We start from the raw sequence: 20641 nt of genomic DNA, 5'->3' as shown, positions 1-20641 counted from the left end.
TGTATCTCAATGAAACAGCTCTGCTTGGCTTGGCAAGTAATGTCGACCAAATAAGCAATTTCTACCCTCTTTGTATCCATTATGTACAGTACTGCTGAGACAAGTTCATTTAAAACCTTTAAAACACTTCAAACAACAGAGCCAAAACAAATCATACAATTTTGCCCAGACAATAAAAACATTTAGAGGCTGTATATGAGTAGCTTGTGACTATTTATTTTGTATGACTTTATCCTGTTGGGGCTAGGGTGGCACAAGGAGTTCCCTGAAGGGAACACGCCCTCACATTCAGCTGATAAAAATATTCTTTAGAAATATTTAACTTACACACATTAACAAGTCCAATACAGCAAATGAAAGATAAACATCTTGTTAATCTACCCATCGTGTCCGATTAAAAAAAAAATGTTTTACAGTGAAAACACAACATATATTTATTTAAATATGAAACCAAATTCAAAAACACAGAGGGATATTTCACAGTCACAAAAGCATAAATATAGATAAAATTAATCCCTAACCTTTGATTATCTCCATCAGATGACACTCATAGGACATCATGTTATACATGTATTGTGTGTTTTGTTCGATAATGTGCATATATATATATATATATACAGTGCCTTGCGAAAGTATTCGGCCCCCTTGAACTTTGCGACCTTTTGCCACATTTCAGGCTTCAAATATAAATATATAAAACTGTTTTTTTTTGTGAAGAATCAACAACAAGTGGGACACAATCATGAAGTGGAACGACATTTATTGGATATTTCAAACTTTTTTAACAAATCAAAAACTGAAAAATTGGGCGTGCAAAATTATTCAGCCCCCTTAAGTTAATACTTTGTAGCGCCACCTTTTGCTGCGATTACAGCTGTAAGTCGCTTGGGGTATGTCTCTATCAGTTTTGCACATCGAGAGACTGACATTTTTTCCCATTCCTCCTTGCAAAACAGCTCGAGCTCAGTGAGGTTGGATGGAGAGCATTTGTGAACAGCAGTTTTCAGTTCTTTCCACAGATTCTCGATTGGATTCAGGTCTGGACTTTGACTTGGCCATTCTAACACCTGGATATGTTTATTTTTGAACCATTCCATTGTAGATTTTGCTTTATGTTTTGGATCATTGTCTTGTTGGAAGACAAATCTCCGTCCCAGTCTCAGGTCTTTTGCAGACTCCATCAGGTTTTCTTCCAGAATGGTCCTGTATTTGGCTCCATCCATCAATTTTAACCATCTTCCCTGTCCCTGCTGAAGAAAAGCAGGCCCAAACCATGATGCTGCCACCACCATGTTTGACAGTGGGGATGGTGTGTTCATGGTGATGAGCTGTGTTGCTTTTACGCCAAACATAACGTTTTGCATTGTTGCCAAAAAGTTCAATTTTGGTTTCATCTGACCAGAGCACCTTCTTCCACATGTTTGGTGTGTCTCCCAGGTGGCTTGTGGCAAACTTTAAACAACACTTTTAATGGATATCTTTAAGAAATGGCTTTCTTCTTGCCACTCTTCCATAAAGGCCAGATTTGTGCAATATACGACTGATTGTAGTCCTATGGACAGAGTCTCCCACCTCAGCTGTGCAGTTCATCCAGAGTGATCATGGGCCTCTTGGCTGCATCTCTGATCAGTCTTCTCCTTGTATGAGCTGAAAGTTTAGAGGGACGGCCAGGTCTTGGTAGATTTGCAGTGGTCTGATACTCCTTCCATTTCAATATTATCGCTTGCACAGTGCTCCTTGGGATGTTTAAAGCTTGGGAAATCTTTTTGTATCCAAATCCGGCTTTAAACTTCTTCACAACAGTATCTCGGACCTGTCTGGTGTGTTCTTTGTTCTTCATGATGCTCTCTGCGCATTTAACGGACCTCTGAGACTATCACAGTGCAGGTGCATTTATACGGAGACTTGATTACACACAGGTGGATTGTATTTATCATCATTAGTCATTTAGGTCAACATTGGATCATTCAGAGATCCTCACTGAACTTCTGGAGAGAGTTTGCTGCACTGAAAGTAAAGGGGCTGAATAATATTGCACGGCCAATTTTTCAGTTTTTGATTTGTTAAAAAAGTTTGAAATATCCAATAAATGTCGTTCCACTTCATGATTGTGTCCCACTTGTTGTTGATTCTTCACAAAAAAATACAGTTTTATATCTTTATGTTTGAAGCCTGAAATGTGGCAAAAGGTCGCAAAGTTCAAGGGGGCCGAATACTTTCGCAAGGCACTGTATATATAAAACATCTCAGTTTACATTGGCGCGTTACGTGCAGTAATGTTTTGATTCCAAAACATCCAGTGATTTTGCAGAAATACTCACAATATACATTGATAAAAGATGCAAGTGTTATTCACAGAATTTAAAATAAATGTATCCCCTATGCAACCGCTGTCAGATTTCAATTTTTTTTTTTTACAGAAAAGTAATAATCTGAGAAAGGCGCTCAGAACCCAAAGAAATAGCCGCCATTTTGGCGTCAACAGAAGCTACAAAAAACACTATAAATATTCACTTACCTTTGAATATCTTTATCAGAAGGCAGTTCCAGGAATCCCAGTTCGACAATAAATGACTGATTTGTTCCATAAAGTTCCATAAAGCCCATAATTTAGCCACTTGTTTTTAGCTTGTTCAGCCCAGCATTCAATCATCAAAAAGCACAAGCAATTCCTCCAGACAAAAACTCAAAAAGTTCCGTTACCGGTCGTAGAAACAAGTCAAATGATGTATGCAATCCATATTTAGGATGTTTTAAACATTAATCAGCAATAAGGTTACAACCGGAGAATTTCATTGTCTGAAGAAAAGCATAGGAACGCAAGAACACTCTCTTGTGACCGCGCGTAATGAGACTGAGGCTTTCTGCCAGACCACCCACACAAAGAGCTATTATGAGCCCCTCCTTCATAGTAGAATCATACAACCAGAATCTAAAGACGGTGACATCTTGTGGAAGCCCTAGGAAGTGCATTCTCATCCATATCTAAGGTGGACATCCAATGGCACTGTTTTCTAAATTGAGTTCTCACTTCCTGTTTGGATTTCTTCTCAGGTTTTTGTCTGCCATTTGAGTTCTGTTATACTCACAGACATAATTCAAACCAAAAATATTTTCCACCATAATTTGCAAATAAATTCATTCAAAATCTTACAATGTGATTTTCTGGATTTTTTTTCTCATTTTGTCTGTCATAGTTGAAGTGTACCTATGATGAAAATTACAGGCCTTTGTCATCTTTTTAAGTGGGAAAACTTGAACAATTGGTGGCTGACTAAATACTTTTTAGCCCCACCCAGATCCTGGTATATTCCGAGCCGGTCATGGGTGCATTTCAGGTCCTAAACGATATCATAACCGCCATCGATAAAAGACAGCCGTCTTCATCGACCTGGCCAAGGCTTTCGACTCTGTCAATCACCGCATTGTGATTAGCAGACTCAACAGCCTTGGTTTCTCAAATGACTGCCTCGCCTGGTTCACCAACTACTTCTCAGATAGAGTTCAGTGTGTCAAATCGGAGGGCCTGTTGTCCGGACCTCTGACAAACTGACCCGTCTATAGGGGTGCCACAAGGTTTAATTCTCGGGCCGACTCTTTTCACTGTATACATCAATGATGTCGCTCGTGCTGCTGGTGATTCTCTGATCCACCTCTTCGCAGACGACACCATTCTGTATATGTCTGGCTCTTCTTTGGACACTGTGTTAACTAACCTCCAAATCAATGCCATACAACACTCCTTACGTGGCCTCCAAGTGCTCTTAAATGCTAGTAAAACTAATGCATGTTCTTCAACCAATTGCTGCCCGCACCAGCGATGCTGCTTTCATTTACAACTGCGACCTGGCCAAGACAAAGCAAATGTACATATTTACCTCAATTACATTATACCCCTGCACATGGACATGGTAGCGGTGACCCGTGCATATTGCCACGTTATCGTTACTCATTGTGGAATTTTTTTCTTCTACTATATTACATTTTTTTCTCTCTGCATTATCGGGAATGGTTCGTAAGTAAGCATTTCACTGTTAGTCCACGCCTTTTGTTTAATTTGAATTGATTTGAAAAGAACATCTCGCTCTGGCTAAGAAGACTTCAAGACTGCATGCTGTTTTTGATGCGACAATTCTAAATGACAAAGAGGATAATCCAGGGTGTTCTATGAGACTGGGATTCTCTACAGTAGCTACTGAGGGTACTACCTTGGACCACTTTCCTTTATTAACACATCCCACCAACGAACTACTGCGTCTTGCTCTACATCATCGGAGGCACAGTGGAATCGAGTTAGAAGTAGGAGAGGATTTTGTCACATGGAATGCCGCTGGAGAGACGAAGCAGGTACGGGGAGTAAAACATGTAATAAATAACGCACAAGGAACAAGACAGGAACAGCATCAGCAAACAGGTAACGCAAACAAAAAACTATTAATGCAGAAGGCGGGGAACAGAGCTGGGGAACAGACAAATATAGGGGAGGTAATAAACAGGTGATTGAGTGAGTCCAGGTGAGTCCAATATCGCTGATGCGCGTGACGAGGGAAGGCAGGTGTGCGTAATGGATGATAGGAGTGCATGATGCAGGGCAGCCTGGCGCCCTCAAGCGCAAGGGGGGGAGAGCGGAAGCAGACGTGACACATTTGCGGTTCTCGAACTGTTTTACAGCTCTGAGCCCAAAGCAGATCTTGTCTGCTAAATGAACTAGTGTAGCCCACAGCCACTTGGCATAGACAGATCAGAACCTAACAGAAGGACAACTCAAAAGTATGCTATTCTGTTCTTCTGAAATAGACTACATTTTCTTATCATGTTTCTTATAAATAAATAATGGATTTATCGTGAAGGTGTAGGCTATATTACATGGATTGATTAGACTTCGCAAAATGTAGATGTTCTAAAGGTCTGCATTAGTGGCTTGTTAGGCCATGTGTGGAAGCCAGGAGATGCTAAATGTATTTGTTAATTAATGGTCAATTACCGTGAGACTGACAGTTGCTTGACAATCACCGACTGACTAAATGTTGTGAACGCCACAGCCCTAGTTGTGTCAATGCCAGGCTTTAAAATAAAGTGTTACCAAATGATCTAATAATCCTACATCATTTCATAAGAACTACTAAATGGCCTAGGACTGCGTTTCTGAGAAAGAGTTTCCCAAACTGTTCATGTTTCTCATGGGGTTGTAGGGTGTGGTATTCATAAGGGAAATAGTTTGTACTTAAATAGTGAGGTAAGAGTCAGTAATGGTGACACATTATTTGAACCCGTAAATCTATTAAGAAATAAGTGATCAGAGAAAAGCTTTAGAAAAATCACAAAAGCTTTACTTTCCCTCTCACATGAATTGTCATTGAAAAATAACTTGACATTATATTATACAAATACTGTAAAACTCCCCCTGTAAAAATTTTAATACAAGATTTATGCTGCCATCATATAAAATTAAGTCCCTCGAGCAGTATATTCTTCAATAAAGTACCTCATACTGTGAAATTATTACAAATGATTATTGTTTCAGTCAAAATGTTCCAGTGAAATGACTTTCCTTACTGATCCACAAATGTCCAGACATCCAGCTGATGAGACACTAAGTCAGTAGCTGCTACTTGATATGGCCTTGTTACATGAATGATTTCTTTACAACAGTACCAAACATGGTGCCTCTCACTGGAAATAGAAGATCATCCTTATTCCAGAAACTACAGAACGTTGGATGCTATTTAAACATTCTCTCAGTTAACTTGCAACATATTTTTGATTTGCTTGGAGGTAGTCTCGTCATTCAGATGTTTTGTTGTGTACCTGAACGTGAAGAAAGAGAGTACAGTCTGAACATCTATCCAAAACAACTCTAGTGTTACCTAAAAACAATATTAACAGTAGATTGCACCTAAATGGTATAAATCATCTTAACATCCACATAATTGCTCTGAAGAATTGTTGAGTCATTTGATGTACTGATGGAAAGGTCTGGACTCTAGGGTAAGATAACATAGATAAGAAAGCATTTTATTGTCTGCTTCACAGAAATGTGCCTCATAAATAAACTCCTCACATGACATAAAAATAGATAACATACAACATACAAAAGCATGTGGCGGGCAGGGGACTGAACAGAGTGGCTTAGTCGGAATAAAATATCATCACTACTGGAAAAAGTGTTCAAGGACAAATCAACAACATGCTAGTATAGTAGTGGCCTGAGGGCACACACTTAATGTGTTATAGCTGCTGCCTTACCAGGAACTAACGGGGATCCTTAATAAATACAAATACAAACACAAACAATGTAATATAACATGGGTGGACAACTTCAGTCATGGGTGGCTGCAATGCCAAACTCTTACACATCTGATTAATCTAATCATGGTCAACTTTGAAGACCCATAAATTGGTTGATTACATGAGTCAGGTGTGTTAGCGTGGCCCTTTAAACGGAAGTTGTGACCCCTGTCATTGAAAAGTAATTTAACATGTAGTTAGCATGTAAGTACACACACACTATTATACATTCAAGTTGGCAGATAACCATAGCATGTATAGGACAGAGAAGCCACTTACCTGAGAGCATTTAGCAGGCCTTCCACACTGCTTTGAGGCTGATCCTTTAAGACTTTGATGCACCCTTTCATCTATATCAAAACAAAGTCAGTTACACATTTATGGTTCCATATGTCAGTGTCCCTGTATGTATTCCTGCGGGATCCCTAGGAGGTGCACATTTTTGTCTTAGCCCAGCAGTAACACACCTGATTCAACTAATCATGGGCTGGTTGTTAGTGGATTATTTAATTTGTGTTGTTGGACTAGAACAACGTTTCCCCTCCCTGTTGATACAACAGTGATATATTAAGTCGTTTTTCAGGTATGACAACATCTGGGGCTGTATGTATTAAGCATCTCAGTGTAGGAGTGCTGATTAAGTATCAGTTTGGCCTTTTAGATCACAATGAATCAGATTACATAGACAGGGGAGACCTGATCCTAGATCAGCAGTCCTACCCTAAGACGCTTGATACATACGGCCACAATAAATTTCATAAGAACTCTGTTAACGCACCTCGATCTTGGAGGACTTGACGAAGGCTCCAGCAGGGTGAACATAGTCATAAAGAATGATCACTCCCACCATCACACGCAAACAGAAGGACACAGTATCCTCGCTGGCAAAACGGCTACGGTATTCCCTGTGGACGCACACACACACAAACACGCGTATGCAAAGACACGTGTGTAGACACACAAGCGTACACACGCAGTCACATGCATGCCCCCAAACACACAGACAAACCAAAAAACAAACAGCATTTTTAGATAATGTTTAGTGTTCAAAGAAATTCAACCTCAAAGCAGATGCAACAAAGCAGACAGACTTCATGGTAGAAAGTACAGTACAGAGTAATTTGTGATCTGACTTTCTGAATGTCACAGAGGGGGAAATAAATTGGACTAGAAAAGAGGTCTGTCTCACGGAGTTTCCAGCATGACTTTGCATACGCTGGCCATCGTGCACAAGCAGTCCGTTGTGTTTTCAATGGGTAGATCTGTGTTCTGGTCAAATCAACAGAAAACACCATCTTATTGACACAGCTTTTGTAACCTTTCACATTGATGTTTTCCTAAAGCAAAACATCACTAAACGGTGGAATTTTATTTGACTGTGCGATTCTGTTTAAAGAAAAACTGCTGTACGATAAGCCAGAAGATGAGAATAAACTATGTAGCTAACATATTTTGCCATGTTTGTTTTCCATGATCACTGTCAAATAAACTGATACTGTAGCTCCCTCTTTATCAGAGACAGATGCTGCCCTGTTCCATTACATTTGGCAAATTACAATTCAACTAAAGTACCATCAAGTTGTCCAGTGAACTGCCTATCCAGGACTTTCACACTATGAAATAGGAGCTATTATTCTTAAACAATGTAATGCTTTTTCACTTACGTCTGAAACAAACTTTGTTGTAGCGTCGCTTAGCGTTTTCAGCATGGGCGTGGCATTGGCGTAGAACAGAGACATCCGATTGGCCAGCTCATTGTTGACTTCGTTCTCCTCCTCTGCCTGAAAGCAAAAGAGTTGGGCCAGGATTGAATCAGATCAGTGGTAACCCATGTTAGCAGACAAACACATAGCTTTTCATGGATTTTGTTTCAGCGGTGTCTGAGATGTAACTGCGTTAGAGCTGTCAAATCGGTGACCGCATGGCTGATCTTATGGTCATTGTCACAAAACAAAACCGTCCTTATAACCCACAAGAGTTAGAAGCTCTAAACAAGAAAGTCAGGCTATCTAGAAATAATGACACTCAAATGTAAAATCATTAAAGAAACTGATAGGGATTTCTATCAGCCTAATTGAGGTGTAGAGTACATCATGCATTCCTGTGTTCAAACTTGTAATGTGGCTGCATGGGATTTCTAATAATGTGACTTAGTGAATCCATTGGCAATGTCCGCGATAAGTAACGTAAGGAGCCGCTTGTGTATTTGACAGCTCTAATGTAGTTATACCTCAGACACACATTTTTTTATTTTTTTACAAATATTTAATTTAGTATATAATTTCAAATTCGTATGCAAAATACAGTTGAAGTTGGAAGATTACATAGACTTAGGTTGGAGTCATTAAACATAATTTTTCAACCACGCCACAAATGTCTTGTTAACAAACTATAGTTTTGGCAAGTCGGATAGGACATCTACTTTGTGCATGACACAAGTAATTTTTCCAACAATTGTTTACAGACAGATTATTTCACTTATAATTCACTGTATCACAATTCCAGTGGGTCAGAAGTTTACGTGCACTAAGTTCACTGTGCCTTTAAAGAGCTTGGAAAATGTAAGAAAATTATGTCATGGCTATAGAAGCTTCTGATAGGCTAATTAATGTATTTGAGTCAATTGGAGGTGTACCTGATGGTACCACGTTCATCCGTACAAACAATAGTACGCAAGTATAAACACCATGGGAACACGCAGCCGTCATACCGCTCAGGAAGGAGACGCATTCTGTCTCCTAGAGATGAACGCACTTTGGTGCGAAAAGTGCAAATCAATCCCAGAACAACAGCAAAGGACCTTGTGAAGATGCTGGAGGAAACAGGTACAAAAATATCTATATCCACAGTAAAATGAGTTCTATATCGACATAACCTGAAAGGCCGCTCAGCAAAGAAGAAGCCACTGCTCAAAAAACGCCATAAAAAGCCAGACTACGGTTTGCAATTGCACATGGGAACAAAGATTGTACTTTTTGGAGAAATGTCCTCTGGTCTGATGAAACAAAAATATAACTGTTTGGCCACAATGACCATTGATTGATATGTTTGGAGGAAAAAGGGGGAGGCTTGCAAGCCGAAGAACACCATCCCAACCGTGAAGCATGGGGGTGGCAGCATCATATTGTGGGGCTGCTTTGCTGCAGGAGGGACTGGTGCACTTCACAAAATAAATAGCTTCATTAGGAAGGAAATGTATGTGGATATATTGAAGCAACATCTCAAGACATCAGTCAGGAAGTTAAAGCTTGGTCGCAAATGGGTCTTCCAACAGGACAATGACCCCAAGCATATTTCCAAAGTTGTGGCAAAATTGCTTAAGGACAGCAAAGTCAAGGTATTGGAGTGGCCATCACAAAGCCCTGACCTCAACCCTATAGAAAATTTGTGGGCAGAACTGAAAAAGCATGTGCGAGCAAGGAGGCCTGCAAACCTGACTCAAACCAGCTCTGTCAGGAGGAATGGGCCAAAATTCACCCAACTTATTGTGGGAAGCTTGTGGAAGGCTACCTGAAACGTTTGACCGAAGTTAAACAATTTAAAGGCAATGCTACCAAATACTAATTGAGTGTACTGTATGTAAACTACCCATTGGGAATGCAATGAAAGAAATAAATCATTCGCTCTACTATTATTCTGAAATGTCACATTCTTAAAATAAAGTGGTGATCCTAACTGAACTAAGACAGGGAATTTTTACTAGGTTTAAATGTCAGGAATTGTGAAAAACAGAGTTTAAATGTATTTGGCTAAGGTGTATGTAAACTTCTGACTTCAAGTGCAACTTGTGAATTTTGGGCAATTCATTCTATCAAAACTGTAATAAGACATTACACAGTCAGCACACTACTTGCTGTGCTGTTCTGCATGCATTCTACATGTCATTTTACATGCGCTCTTCTGCCTCATTACATAGGCCATCAAGTAATTATTCACAAGTCGCATGGGCTCTTAATTGGAGACACAAGGTCAATGATCCCCCTGTCTCGTCACCGCCCATGGGGCTTTCCCTTTGACCAATGGGAGGATGAGGTGACTAATGCACTACTGTTAGAATCCATTTACTGTGGGTATGTTTAACTGTGTGTGTGTGTGTGTGTGTATATACAGTATCAGTCAAAAGTTGATATGAAAAAGTATGCACTCACAAATGTAAGGCGCTCTGGATAAGAGCATCTGCTAAATGACTTATATGTAAATGTACACTCACGGCAACATTGTTGATGCGCATGCGGTTGAGTGTTCTCCTGTAGTAGCTGAAATCATTCTGGATGGCAGGGTTCGTCATCTGTAGTAGAGGGTGCAAATGTTAACACAATCACTCATGATTATCTTCAATGTCCCACAGTGGGGAGTTGAGGAGGGATTGTGCCAATTTGAAATCCAGTTATTAGTACTTAGCCTGTCGTACTATCTCCTGAACTCTGACTGTCTTGATGGCCAGTTGACTATTTAAAACAGGTGTGTTCATGCTGCACTAGAACAAAAGTGTGACAGCAACACTTAGCTTGCTTAAAAATATATAATTCTTGTTCACAATTCATTGTGTCCTCTGTCTCGCAAACAAACATAACAACACCTTAGCCAAGTGCACAGACGAAATATAGCAATTTGATGGCATTTCAAGCTGTAGACCTAACTCACTGCAGCACTATGAGACAGTACATATTCTGTGATAGATTAAAAACACATTTCTAATTGATTATAAAAAATAAGCAACCTACTGCATTGGACAGGGGTCTGTCTTGGACAAAATGATGGATTACCAATCAATCTAGAATGGGTAACTACTAATAGGCTGGTGCTATTTATCTCCAAAACTAAAACATCATCTGGATTTATTATTGAATAATGTGGCTATTGAGCAAGTTGAAGAGACTGCTGGGTTTCACCCTAGATAACCAAATGTCATGGAGAAAACATATAGCCTCTATGGTACTAAAATGGGAAGAGGTCTGTGTATGATAAGGCATTGCTCTGCTTTCTTGACATCTCAATCAACCAGACAGGTCCTACAGGCCCTAGTTTAGTCGTACCTGGACTACTGTCCAGATGTGTGGTCATGTGCTGCAAAGAAGGACATAGGCAAATTGCAGTTGGTCCAGAACAGAGCAGCAATTAGTTGTCCACATATTGCACTTAGATGTCCACGAATGTCAATGACATGCATGTCAATTTCTCCTTGCTCAAAGTTGAAGAGAGATTGACTGCATCACTATTGATCTTTGTGCAAGGTGTTGATGTGTTGAAGGTACTGTATATTATGTATTGCTATGTATATTATATATTGTTATGTATATTATGTAATGTATTATGTTGTGCTATGTATATGATGCATTGTATATTCATGCCGTGTATTATGGATTGTTTTATGTTGTGCTATGTATATGATGTATTGTATTATAGTGTATTGCAATATGTATTGTATTATGTAGTGTTATGTATATGATGTAGTGCATTATGTGTTGTATTATGTATATTGTGCAATGTATTATGTAGTCTATTATGTATTGTATAATATGTTATGTACTGTATAATATGCATTGTATTATGTAGTGCTATGCATATATCACGTATTGTATTATGTAGTGTATAATGCAATGTTATGTATATTATGTATTGTATTATGTACTGTATATTATGTATTGCTATGTATATTATGTATTGTTTTAAATATTGTTATGTATATTATGTAATGTATTATGCAATGTATTATGTTGTGCTATGTGTATGATGTATTGTATTATCATGTAGTGTATAATGTATTCCATTATGTAGTGTTATGTATATGATGTAGTGTATTGTGTTGTATTATGTATTGTGTTATGTATATTATGCATTGTATTATGTAGTCTATTATGTATTGTATAATATGTAGTGTTATGTACTGTATAATATGCATTGTACTATGTAGTGTTAAGCATATTACGTATTGTATCATGCAATGTTATGTATTGTATTATGCATTGTATTAAGTAGTGTTATGCATATTACGTATTGTATTAAGCAATTTTATGTATGTTATGTATTGTATTATGTAGTGTTATGTATTGTATTACGTATTGTATTATGTAGTGTTATATACAGTGCCTTGCGAAAGTATTCGGCCCCCTTGAACTTTGCGACCTTTTGCCACATTCCAGGCTTCAAACATAAAGATATAAAACTGTATTTTTTTGTGAAGAATCAACAACAAGTGGGACACAATCATGAAGTGGAACGACATTTATTGGATATTTCAACCTTTTTTAACAAATCAAAAACTGAAAAATTGGGCGTGCAAAATTATTCAGCCCCTTTACTTTCAGTGCAGCAAACTCTCTCCAGAAGTTCAGTGAGGATCTCTGAATAATCCAATGTTGACCTAAATGACTAATGATGATAAATACAATCCACCTGTGTGTAATCAAGTCTTCGTATAAATGCACCTGCACTGTGATAGTCTCAGAGGTCCGTTAAAAGCGCAGAGAGCATCATGAAGAACAAGGAACACACCAGACAGGTCCGAGATACTGTTGTGAAGAAGTTTAAAGCCGGATTTGGATACAAAAAGATTTCCCAAGCTTTAAACATCCCAAGGAGCACTGTGCAAGCGATAATATTGAAATGGAAGGAGTATCAGACCACTGCAAATCTACCAAGACCTGGCCGTCCCTCTAAACTTTCAGCTCATACAAGGAGAAGACTGATCAGAGATGCAGCCAAGAGTCCCATGATCACTCTGGATGAACTGCAGAGATCTACAGCTGAGGTGGGAGACTCTGTCCATAGGACAACAATCAGTCGTATATTGCACAAATCTGGCCTTTATGGAAGAGTGGCAAGAAGAAAGCCATTTCTTAAAGATATCCATTAAAAGTGTCGTTTAAAGTTTGCCACAAGCCACCTGGGAGACACACCAAACATGTGGAAGAAGGTGCTCTGGTCAGATGAAACCAAAATTGAACTTTTTGGCAACAATGCAAAACGTTATGTTTGGCGTAAAAGCAACACAGCTCATCACCATGAACACACCATCCCCACTGTCAAACATGGTGGTGGCAGCATCATGGTTTGGGCCTGCTTTTCTTCAGCAGGGACAGGGAAGATGGTTAAAATTGATGGGAAGATGGATGGAGCCAAATACAGGACCATCCTGATGGAGTCTGCAAAAGACCTGAGACTGGGACGGAGATTTGTCTTCCAACAAGACAATGATCCAAAACATAAAGCAAAATCTACAATGGAATGGTTCAAAAATAAACACATCCAGGTGTTAGAATGGCCAAGTCAAAGTCCAGACCTGAATCCAATCGAGAATCTGTGGAAAGAACTGAAAACTGCTGTTCACAAATGCTCTCCATCCAACCTCACTGAGCTCGAGCTGTTTTGCAAGGAGGAATGGGAAAACATTTCAGTCTCTCGATGTGCAAAACTGATAGAGACATACCCCAAGCGACTTACAGCTGTAATCGCAGCAAAAGGTGGCGCTACAAAGTATTAACTTAAGGGGGCTGAATAATTTTGCACGCCCAATTTTTCAGTTTTTGATTTGTTAAAAAAGTTGGAAATATCCAATAAATGTCGTTCCACTTCATGATTGTGTCCCACTTGTTGTTGATTCTTCACAAAAAAATACAGTTTTATATCTTTATGTTTGAAGCCTGAAATGTGGCAAAAGGTCGCAAAGTTCAAGGGGGCCGAATACTTTCGCAAGGCACTGTATATATCATGTATTGTATGATGTAGTGTATTCTGTACAGTTATGTACAGTATATTATGTATTGTATTATGTAGTGTAATGTATATTATGTAATGTATTATGCAGTGTTATGTATATTATGTTCTCTGCTGCCTGCGAGTGGAACGAATTGCAAAAATCTCTGAAGTTGGAGACTTTAAACATCACCAACTTTAAACATCTTCTATCTGAGCAGCTAACCGATCGCTGCAGCTGTACATAGTCCATCGGTATATAGCCCACCCAATTTACCTACCTCATCCCCATACTGTTTTTATTTTATTTACTTTTCTGCTCTTTTGCACACCAGTATCTCTACCTGCACATGTTCATCTGATCATTTATCACTCCAGTGTTAATCTGCTAAATTGTAATTATTCACTCCTATGGCCTACCTCCTCATGCCTTTTGCACACACTGTATATAGATTATTTTTGTTCTACTATGTTATTGACTTGTTTATTGTTTACTCCATGTGTAACTCTGTGTTGTTGTCTGTTCACACTGCTATGCTTTATCTTGGCCAGGTCGCATTTGCAAATGAGAACTTGTTCTCAACTAGCCTACCTGGTTAAATAAAGGTGAAATAAAAAAATAATATACGGTACATAACTGTACATTTTTTATTTTATGTATTGTATTATGTAGTGTTATGTATATGATGTATTGTATTATGTAGGGTTACGTATATTATGTATAGTATTATGTATTGTATTATGTAGGGTTATGCATATTATGTATTGTATTATATTATGTAGTGGTATGTCCAGTGCATTCAGAAAGTATTCAGACCCCTTCACCTTTTCCACATTTCGTTACATTACAGCCTTATTCTAAACTGGATTAAAACAAATATTTCCCTCAATCTACATACAATACTCCCCCAAAAAACACGTTTTTTTTATTTGTGCAAATCTATTAAAAATAAACAACTGAAATATCACATTTACATAAGTATTCAGACCCTTACTCAGTACTTTGTTGAAGCACCTTTGGCAGCGATTACAGCCTTGAGTCTTCTTGGGTAGGACGCTATAAATTTGGCACACCTGTATTTGAGGAGTTTCTCCCATTCTTCTCTGTAGATCCTCTCAAGCGCTGTCAGGTTGGATGGGGAGTGTTGCTGCACATCTATTTTCAGATCTCTCCAGAGATCTTTGATAGGTTTCAAGTCTAGGCTCTGGCTGGGCCACTCAAGGATATTCTGAGATTTTGTCACGAAGCAACTCGTGCATTGTCTTGGCTGTGTGGCCTGATTGATGGGAGTTCTGCAGAGATGGTTGTTCTTCTGGAAGGTTCTCCCATCACCACAGAGGAACTCTAGAGCTGTCAGACTGACCATCGGGTTCTTGGTCACCTCCCTGACAATGGTCTTTCTCCACCAATTGCTCAGTTTGGCCGGACGTCCAGCTCCAGGAAGAGCCTTGAGGGTTCCAAACTTCTTCCAAGAAGAATGATGGAGACCACTTTTTTGGTTACTAAACTCAGCAAAAAAAGAAACGTCCTCTCATTGTCAACTGCTTTAATTTTCAGCAAACTAACGTGTAAATATTTGTATGAACATAACAAGATTCGACAACTGAGACATAAACTAACAGAAATTGAATAATGTGTCACTGAACAAAGGTGGGGTCAAAATCAAAAGTAACAGTCAATATCTGGTGTGGCCACCAGCTGCATGGCCACCAGCTGCATATTATCTCCTCCTCATGGACTGCACCAGATTTGCCAGTTCTTGCTGTGAGATGTTACCCCACTCTTCCACCAAGGCACCTGCAAGTTCCTGGACATTTCTACGTAGCCCTCATACGTAGCCCTCATCCTCCGATCCAACAGGTCCCAGACGTGCTCAATAGGATTGAGATCCGAGCTCTTCGCTGGCCATGGCAGAACACTGACATTCCTGTCTTTTAGAAAATCACGCACAGAACGAGTAGTATGGCTGGTGGTATTGTCATGCTGGAGGGTCATGTCAGGATGAGCTTGCAGGAAGGGTACCACATGAGGGAGGAGGATGTCTTCCCTGTAACGCACAGCATTGACATTGCCTGCAATGACAACAAGCTCAGTCCGATGATGCTGTGACACACCACCCCAGACCATGACCCTCCACCTCCAAATCGATCCCGCTCCAGAGTACAGGCCTTGGTGGAACACTCATTCCTTCGACGATAAACGTGAATCCGACCATCACCCCTTGTGAGACAAAACCGTGACTCGTCAGTGAAGATAACTTTTTACCAGTCCTGACTGGTCCAGCAACGGTGGGTTTGTGCCCATAGGCAACATTGTTGCCGGTGATGTCTGGTGAGGACCTGCCTTACAACAGGCCTACAAGCCCTCAGCCCAGCCTCTCTCAGCCTATTGCAGACAGTCTGAGCACTGATGGAAGGATTGTGCATTCCTGGTGTAACTCGGGCAGTTGTTGTTGCCATCCTGTACCTGTCCCGCAGGTGTGATGTTCGGATGTTCCGATCCTGTGCAGCTGTTGTTACACGTGGTCTGCCACTGCGAGGATGATCAGATGTCCGTCCTGTCTCCCTGTAGCGCTGTCTTAGGTGTCTCACAGTACGGACATTGCAATTTATTGAGCTGGCCACATCTGCAGTTCTCATGCCTCCTTGCTGCATGCCTAAGGCATGTTCACGCAGATGAGCAGGGACCCTGGGCATCTTTCTTTGGTGTTTTTGGAGTCAGTAGAAAGGCCTCTTTAGTGTCCTAAGTTTTCATAACTATGACCTTAATTGCCTACCTTCTGTAAGCTGTTAGTGTCTTAAAGACCATTCCACAGGTGCACGTTCATTAATTATTTATGGTTCATTGAACAAGCATGGGAAACCCTTTACAATGAAGATCTGTAAAGTTATTTGGATTTTTACAAAATCTTTGAAAGACAGGGTTCTGGAAAAGGAGTTTACATGATTCCATATGTGTTATTTCCTAGTTTGGATGTCGTCACTATTATTCTACAATGTAGAAAATAGTCCAAATAAAGAAAGACCCTTGAATGAGTAGGTGTGTCCAAATTTTTGACTGGTATTGTATGTAAATAAGGTATTTATGTTTTATATTTTTAATACATTTGCAAACATTTATAAAAACCTGTTTTCACTTGGTCATTATGGGGTATTGTGTGTAGATAGCTGAGGATTTAATTGTTTAAAATCCATTTTAGAATAAGGCTGTAACTGTTACGGTGCGTGAATGAGGACCCAAAAGCGAATCAACTTAAACAGAGCTTCTTTAATTACCAAACATAGGTAGGCTCAGATGGACCGGCAGATTCCGACAGGACAGGACAAGGTTACAGCAAACATGACGACAGTCTGGTTCAGGCATGAATGACACAAACAAACAAGAATCCGACAAGGACAGGAGCAGAAACAGAGAGAGATATAGGGACCTAATCAGAGGGAAAAAAGGGAACAGGTGGGGAACGGGGTGAATGGGTAGTTAGAGGAGACAAGGGACAGCTGGGGGAAAGCGGGGGAGAAAAGGTAACCTAACACGACCAGCAGAGGGAGACAGGGTGAAGGGAAAGGACAGAGACAAGACAACATGACAGTACATGACAGTACCCCCCCACTCACCGAGCGCCTCCTGGCGCACTCGAGGAGGAAACCTGGCGGCAACGGAGGAAATCATCAATCAGCGCACGGTCCAGCACGTCCCGAGAGGGAACCCAACTCCTCTCCTCAGGACCGTACCCCTCCCAGTCAACTAGGTACTGATGACCACGGCCCCGAGGACGCATGTCCAAGATTTTACGGACCCTGTAGATAGGTGCGCCCTCGACAAGGATGGGGGGGGGGGGGGGAAGACGAGCGGGGGCGCGAAGAACGGGCTTAACACAGGAGACATGGAAGACCGGGTGGACGCGACGAAGATATCGCGGAAGAAGAAGTCGCACTGCGACAGGATTAATGACCTGAGAGATACGGAATGGACCAATGAACCGCGGGGTCAACTTGCGAGAAGCCGTCTTAAGGGGAAGGTTCTGAGTGGAGAGCCAAACTCTCTGACCGCGACAATATCTAGGGCTCTTAGTTCTACGCTTATTAGCAGCTCTCACAGTCTGCGCCCTATAACGGCAAAGTGCAGACCTGACCCTCTTCCAGGTGCGCTCGCAACGTTGGACAAAAGCCTGAGCGGAGGGGACGCTGGACTCGGCGAACTGAGATGAGAACAACGGAGGCTGGTACCCGAGGCTACTCTGAAAAGGAGATAGCCCGGTCGCAGACGAAGGAAGCGAGTTGTGGGCGTATTCTGCCCAGGGGAGCTGTTCTGACCAAGACACAGGGTTGCGAAAAGAAAGACTGCGTAAGATGCGACCAATAGTCTGATTGGCCCGTTCTGCTTGACCGTTAGACTGGGGGTGAAAGCCGGAAGAGAGACTGACGGAAGCCCCAATCAAACGGCAAAACTCCCTCCAAAATTGAGACGTGAATTGCGGACCTCTGTCCGAAACGACGTCTGACGGAAGGCCATGAATTCTGAAAACATTCTCGATGATGATTTGTGCCGTCTCTTTAGCAGAAGGAAGCTTAGCAAGGGGAATGAAATGAGCCGCCTTAGAGAACCTATCGACAACCGTAAGAATAACAGTCTTCCCCGCTGACGAAGGCAGTCCGGTGACAAAATCTAAGGCGATGTGAGACCACGGTCGAGAGGGAATAGGAAGCGGCCTGAGACGGCCGGCAGGAGGAGAGTTACCGGACTTAGTCTGCGCGCAGACCGAACAAGCAGCCACGAAACGACGCGTGTCATGCTCCCGGGTGGGCCACCAGAAACGCTGGCGAATGGAAGCAAGCGTACCCCGAACGCCAGGGTGGCCGGCTAACTTGGCAGAGTGAGCCCACTGAAGAACGGCCAGACGAGTAGGAACGGGAACGAAAAGAAGGTTCCTAGGACAAGCGCGCGGCGACGGAGTTTGAGTGAGTGCTTGCTTTACCTGCCTCTCAATTCCCCAGACAGTCAACCCGACAACACGCCCCTCAGGGAGAATCCCCTCGGGGTCAGTGGAGGCTACTGAAGAACTGAAGAGACGAGACAAAGCATCAGGCTTGGTGTTCTTAGAGCCCGGACGATAAGAAATCACGAACTCGAAACGAGCGAAAAACAGCGCCCAACGCGCCTGACGCGCATTAAGTCGTTTGGCAGAACGGATGTACTCAAGGTTCCTATGGTCAGTCCAAACGACAAAAGGAACGGTCGCCCCCTCCAACCACTGTCGCCATTCGCCTAGGGCTAACCGGATGGCGAGCAGTTCGCGGTTACCCACATCATAGTTACGTTCCGACGGCGACAGGCGATGAGAAAAATACGCGCATGGGTGGACCTTGTCGTCAGAGAGGGAGCGCTGAGAAAGGATGGCTCCCACTCCCACCTCTGACGCGTCAACCTCGACAACGAACTGTCTAGAGACGTCAGGTGTAACAAGGATAGGAGCGGATGTAAAACGATTCTTGAGGAGATCAAAAGCTCCCTGGGCGGAAACGGACCACTTAAAGCACGTCTTGACAGAAGTAAGGGCTGTGAGAGGAGCTGCCACCTGACCGAAATTACGGATGAAACGACGATAGAAGTTCGCGAAGCCGAGAAAGCGCTGCAGCTCGACGCGTGACTTAGGGACGGGCCAATCAATGACAGCTTGGACCTTAGCGGGATCCATCTTAATGCCTTCAGCGGAAATAACAGAACCGAGAAATGTGACGGAGGAGGCATGAAAAGTGCACTTCTCAGCCTTCACAAAAAGACAATTCTCTAAAAGGCGCTGGAGGACACGTCGAACGTGCTGAACATGAATCTGGAGTGACGGTGAAAAAATCAGGATATCGTCAAGGTAAACGAAAACAAAGATGTTCAGCATGTCTCTCAGGACATCATTGACTAATGCCTGAAAGACAGCTGGAGCGTTAGCGAGGCCGAAAGGAAGAACCCGGTATTCAAAGTGCCCTAACGGAGTGTTAAACGCCGTCTTCCACTCGTCCCCCTCCCTGATGCGCACGAGATGGTAAGCGTTACGAAGGTCCAACTTAGTGAAAAACCTGGCTCCCTGCAGGATCTCGAAGGCTGAAGACATAAGAGGAAGCGGATAACGATTCTTCACTGTTATGTCATTCAGCCCTCGATAATCTATGCAGGGGCGCAGAGACCCGTCCTTCTTCTTGACAAAAAAAAACCCCGCTCCGGCGGGAGAGGAGGAGGGGACTATGGTACCGGCGTCAAGAGCTACAGACAAATAATCTTCGAGAGCCTTACGTTCGGGAGCCGACAGAGAGTATAGTCTACCCCGGGGGGGGGTGGTTCCCGGAAGGAGATCAATACTACAATCATACGACCGGTGTGGAGGAAGAGAGGTGGCCCTGGACCGACTGAACACCGTGCGCAGATCGTGATATTCCTCCGGCACCCCTGTCAAATCACCAGGCTCCTCCTGTGAAGAAGAGACAGAGGAAACAGGAGGGATAGCAGACATTAAACATTTCACATGACAAGAGACGTTCCAGGAGAGGATAGAATTACTAGACCAATTAATGGAAGGATTATGACAAACTAGCCAGGGATGGCCCAAAACAACAGGTGTAAAAGGTGAACGAAAAATTAAAAAAGAAATGGTTTCACTATGATTAC

The 20641-nt window shown here is 41.8% G+C and overlaps 1 protein-coding gene across 1 annotated transcript in view; it reads right to left on the bottom strand.

Moving 5' to 3' along the window:
• Nucleotides 1-5308: 5308 nt before the first annotated feature.
• Nucleotides 5309-20641, bottom strand: part of fam49ba (family with sequence similarity 49 member Ba) — a 52827-nt gene continuing 37494 nt past the window's right edge. The window contains exons 6-11 of the mRNA XM_021612588.2: nt 10499-10576; nt 7953-8069; nt 7478-7557; nt 7067-7193; nt 6568-6638; nt 5309-5808 (exon numbers count right to left, since the gene is read on the bottom strand). Of these exons, the coding sequence (XP_021468263.1) occupies nt 5739-5808; nt 6568-6638; nt 7067-7193; nt 7478-7557; nt 7953-8069; nt 10499-10576 (543 nt within the window). The 3' untranslated portion in view covers nt 5309-5738. The remainder of the gene's footprint in view (nt 5809-6567; nt 6639-7066; nt 7194-7477; nt 7558-7952; nt 8070-10498; nt 10577-20641) is intronic.

This window comes from Oncorhynchus mykiss, chromosome 8, assembly GCF_013265735.2.
Source record: "Oncorhynchus mykiss isolate Arlee chromosome 8, USDA_OmykA_1.1, whole genome shotgun sequence".
Classification (NCBI taxonomy): domain Eukaryota; kingdom Metazoa; phylum Chordata; class Actinopteri; order Salmoniformes; family Salmonidae; genus Oncorhynchus; species Oncorhynchus mykiss.
This window is presented reverse-complemented; position numbering and strand designations above follow the sequence as displayed.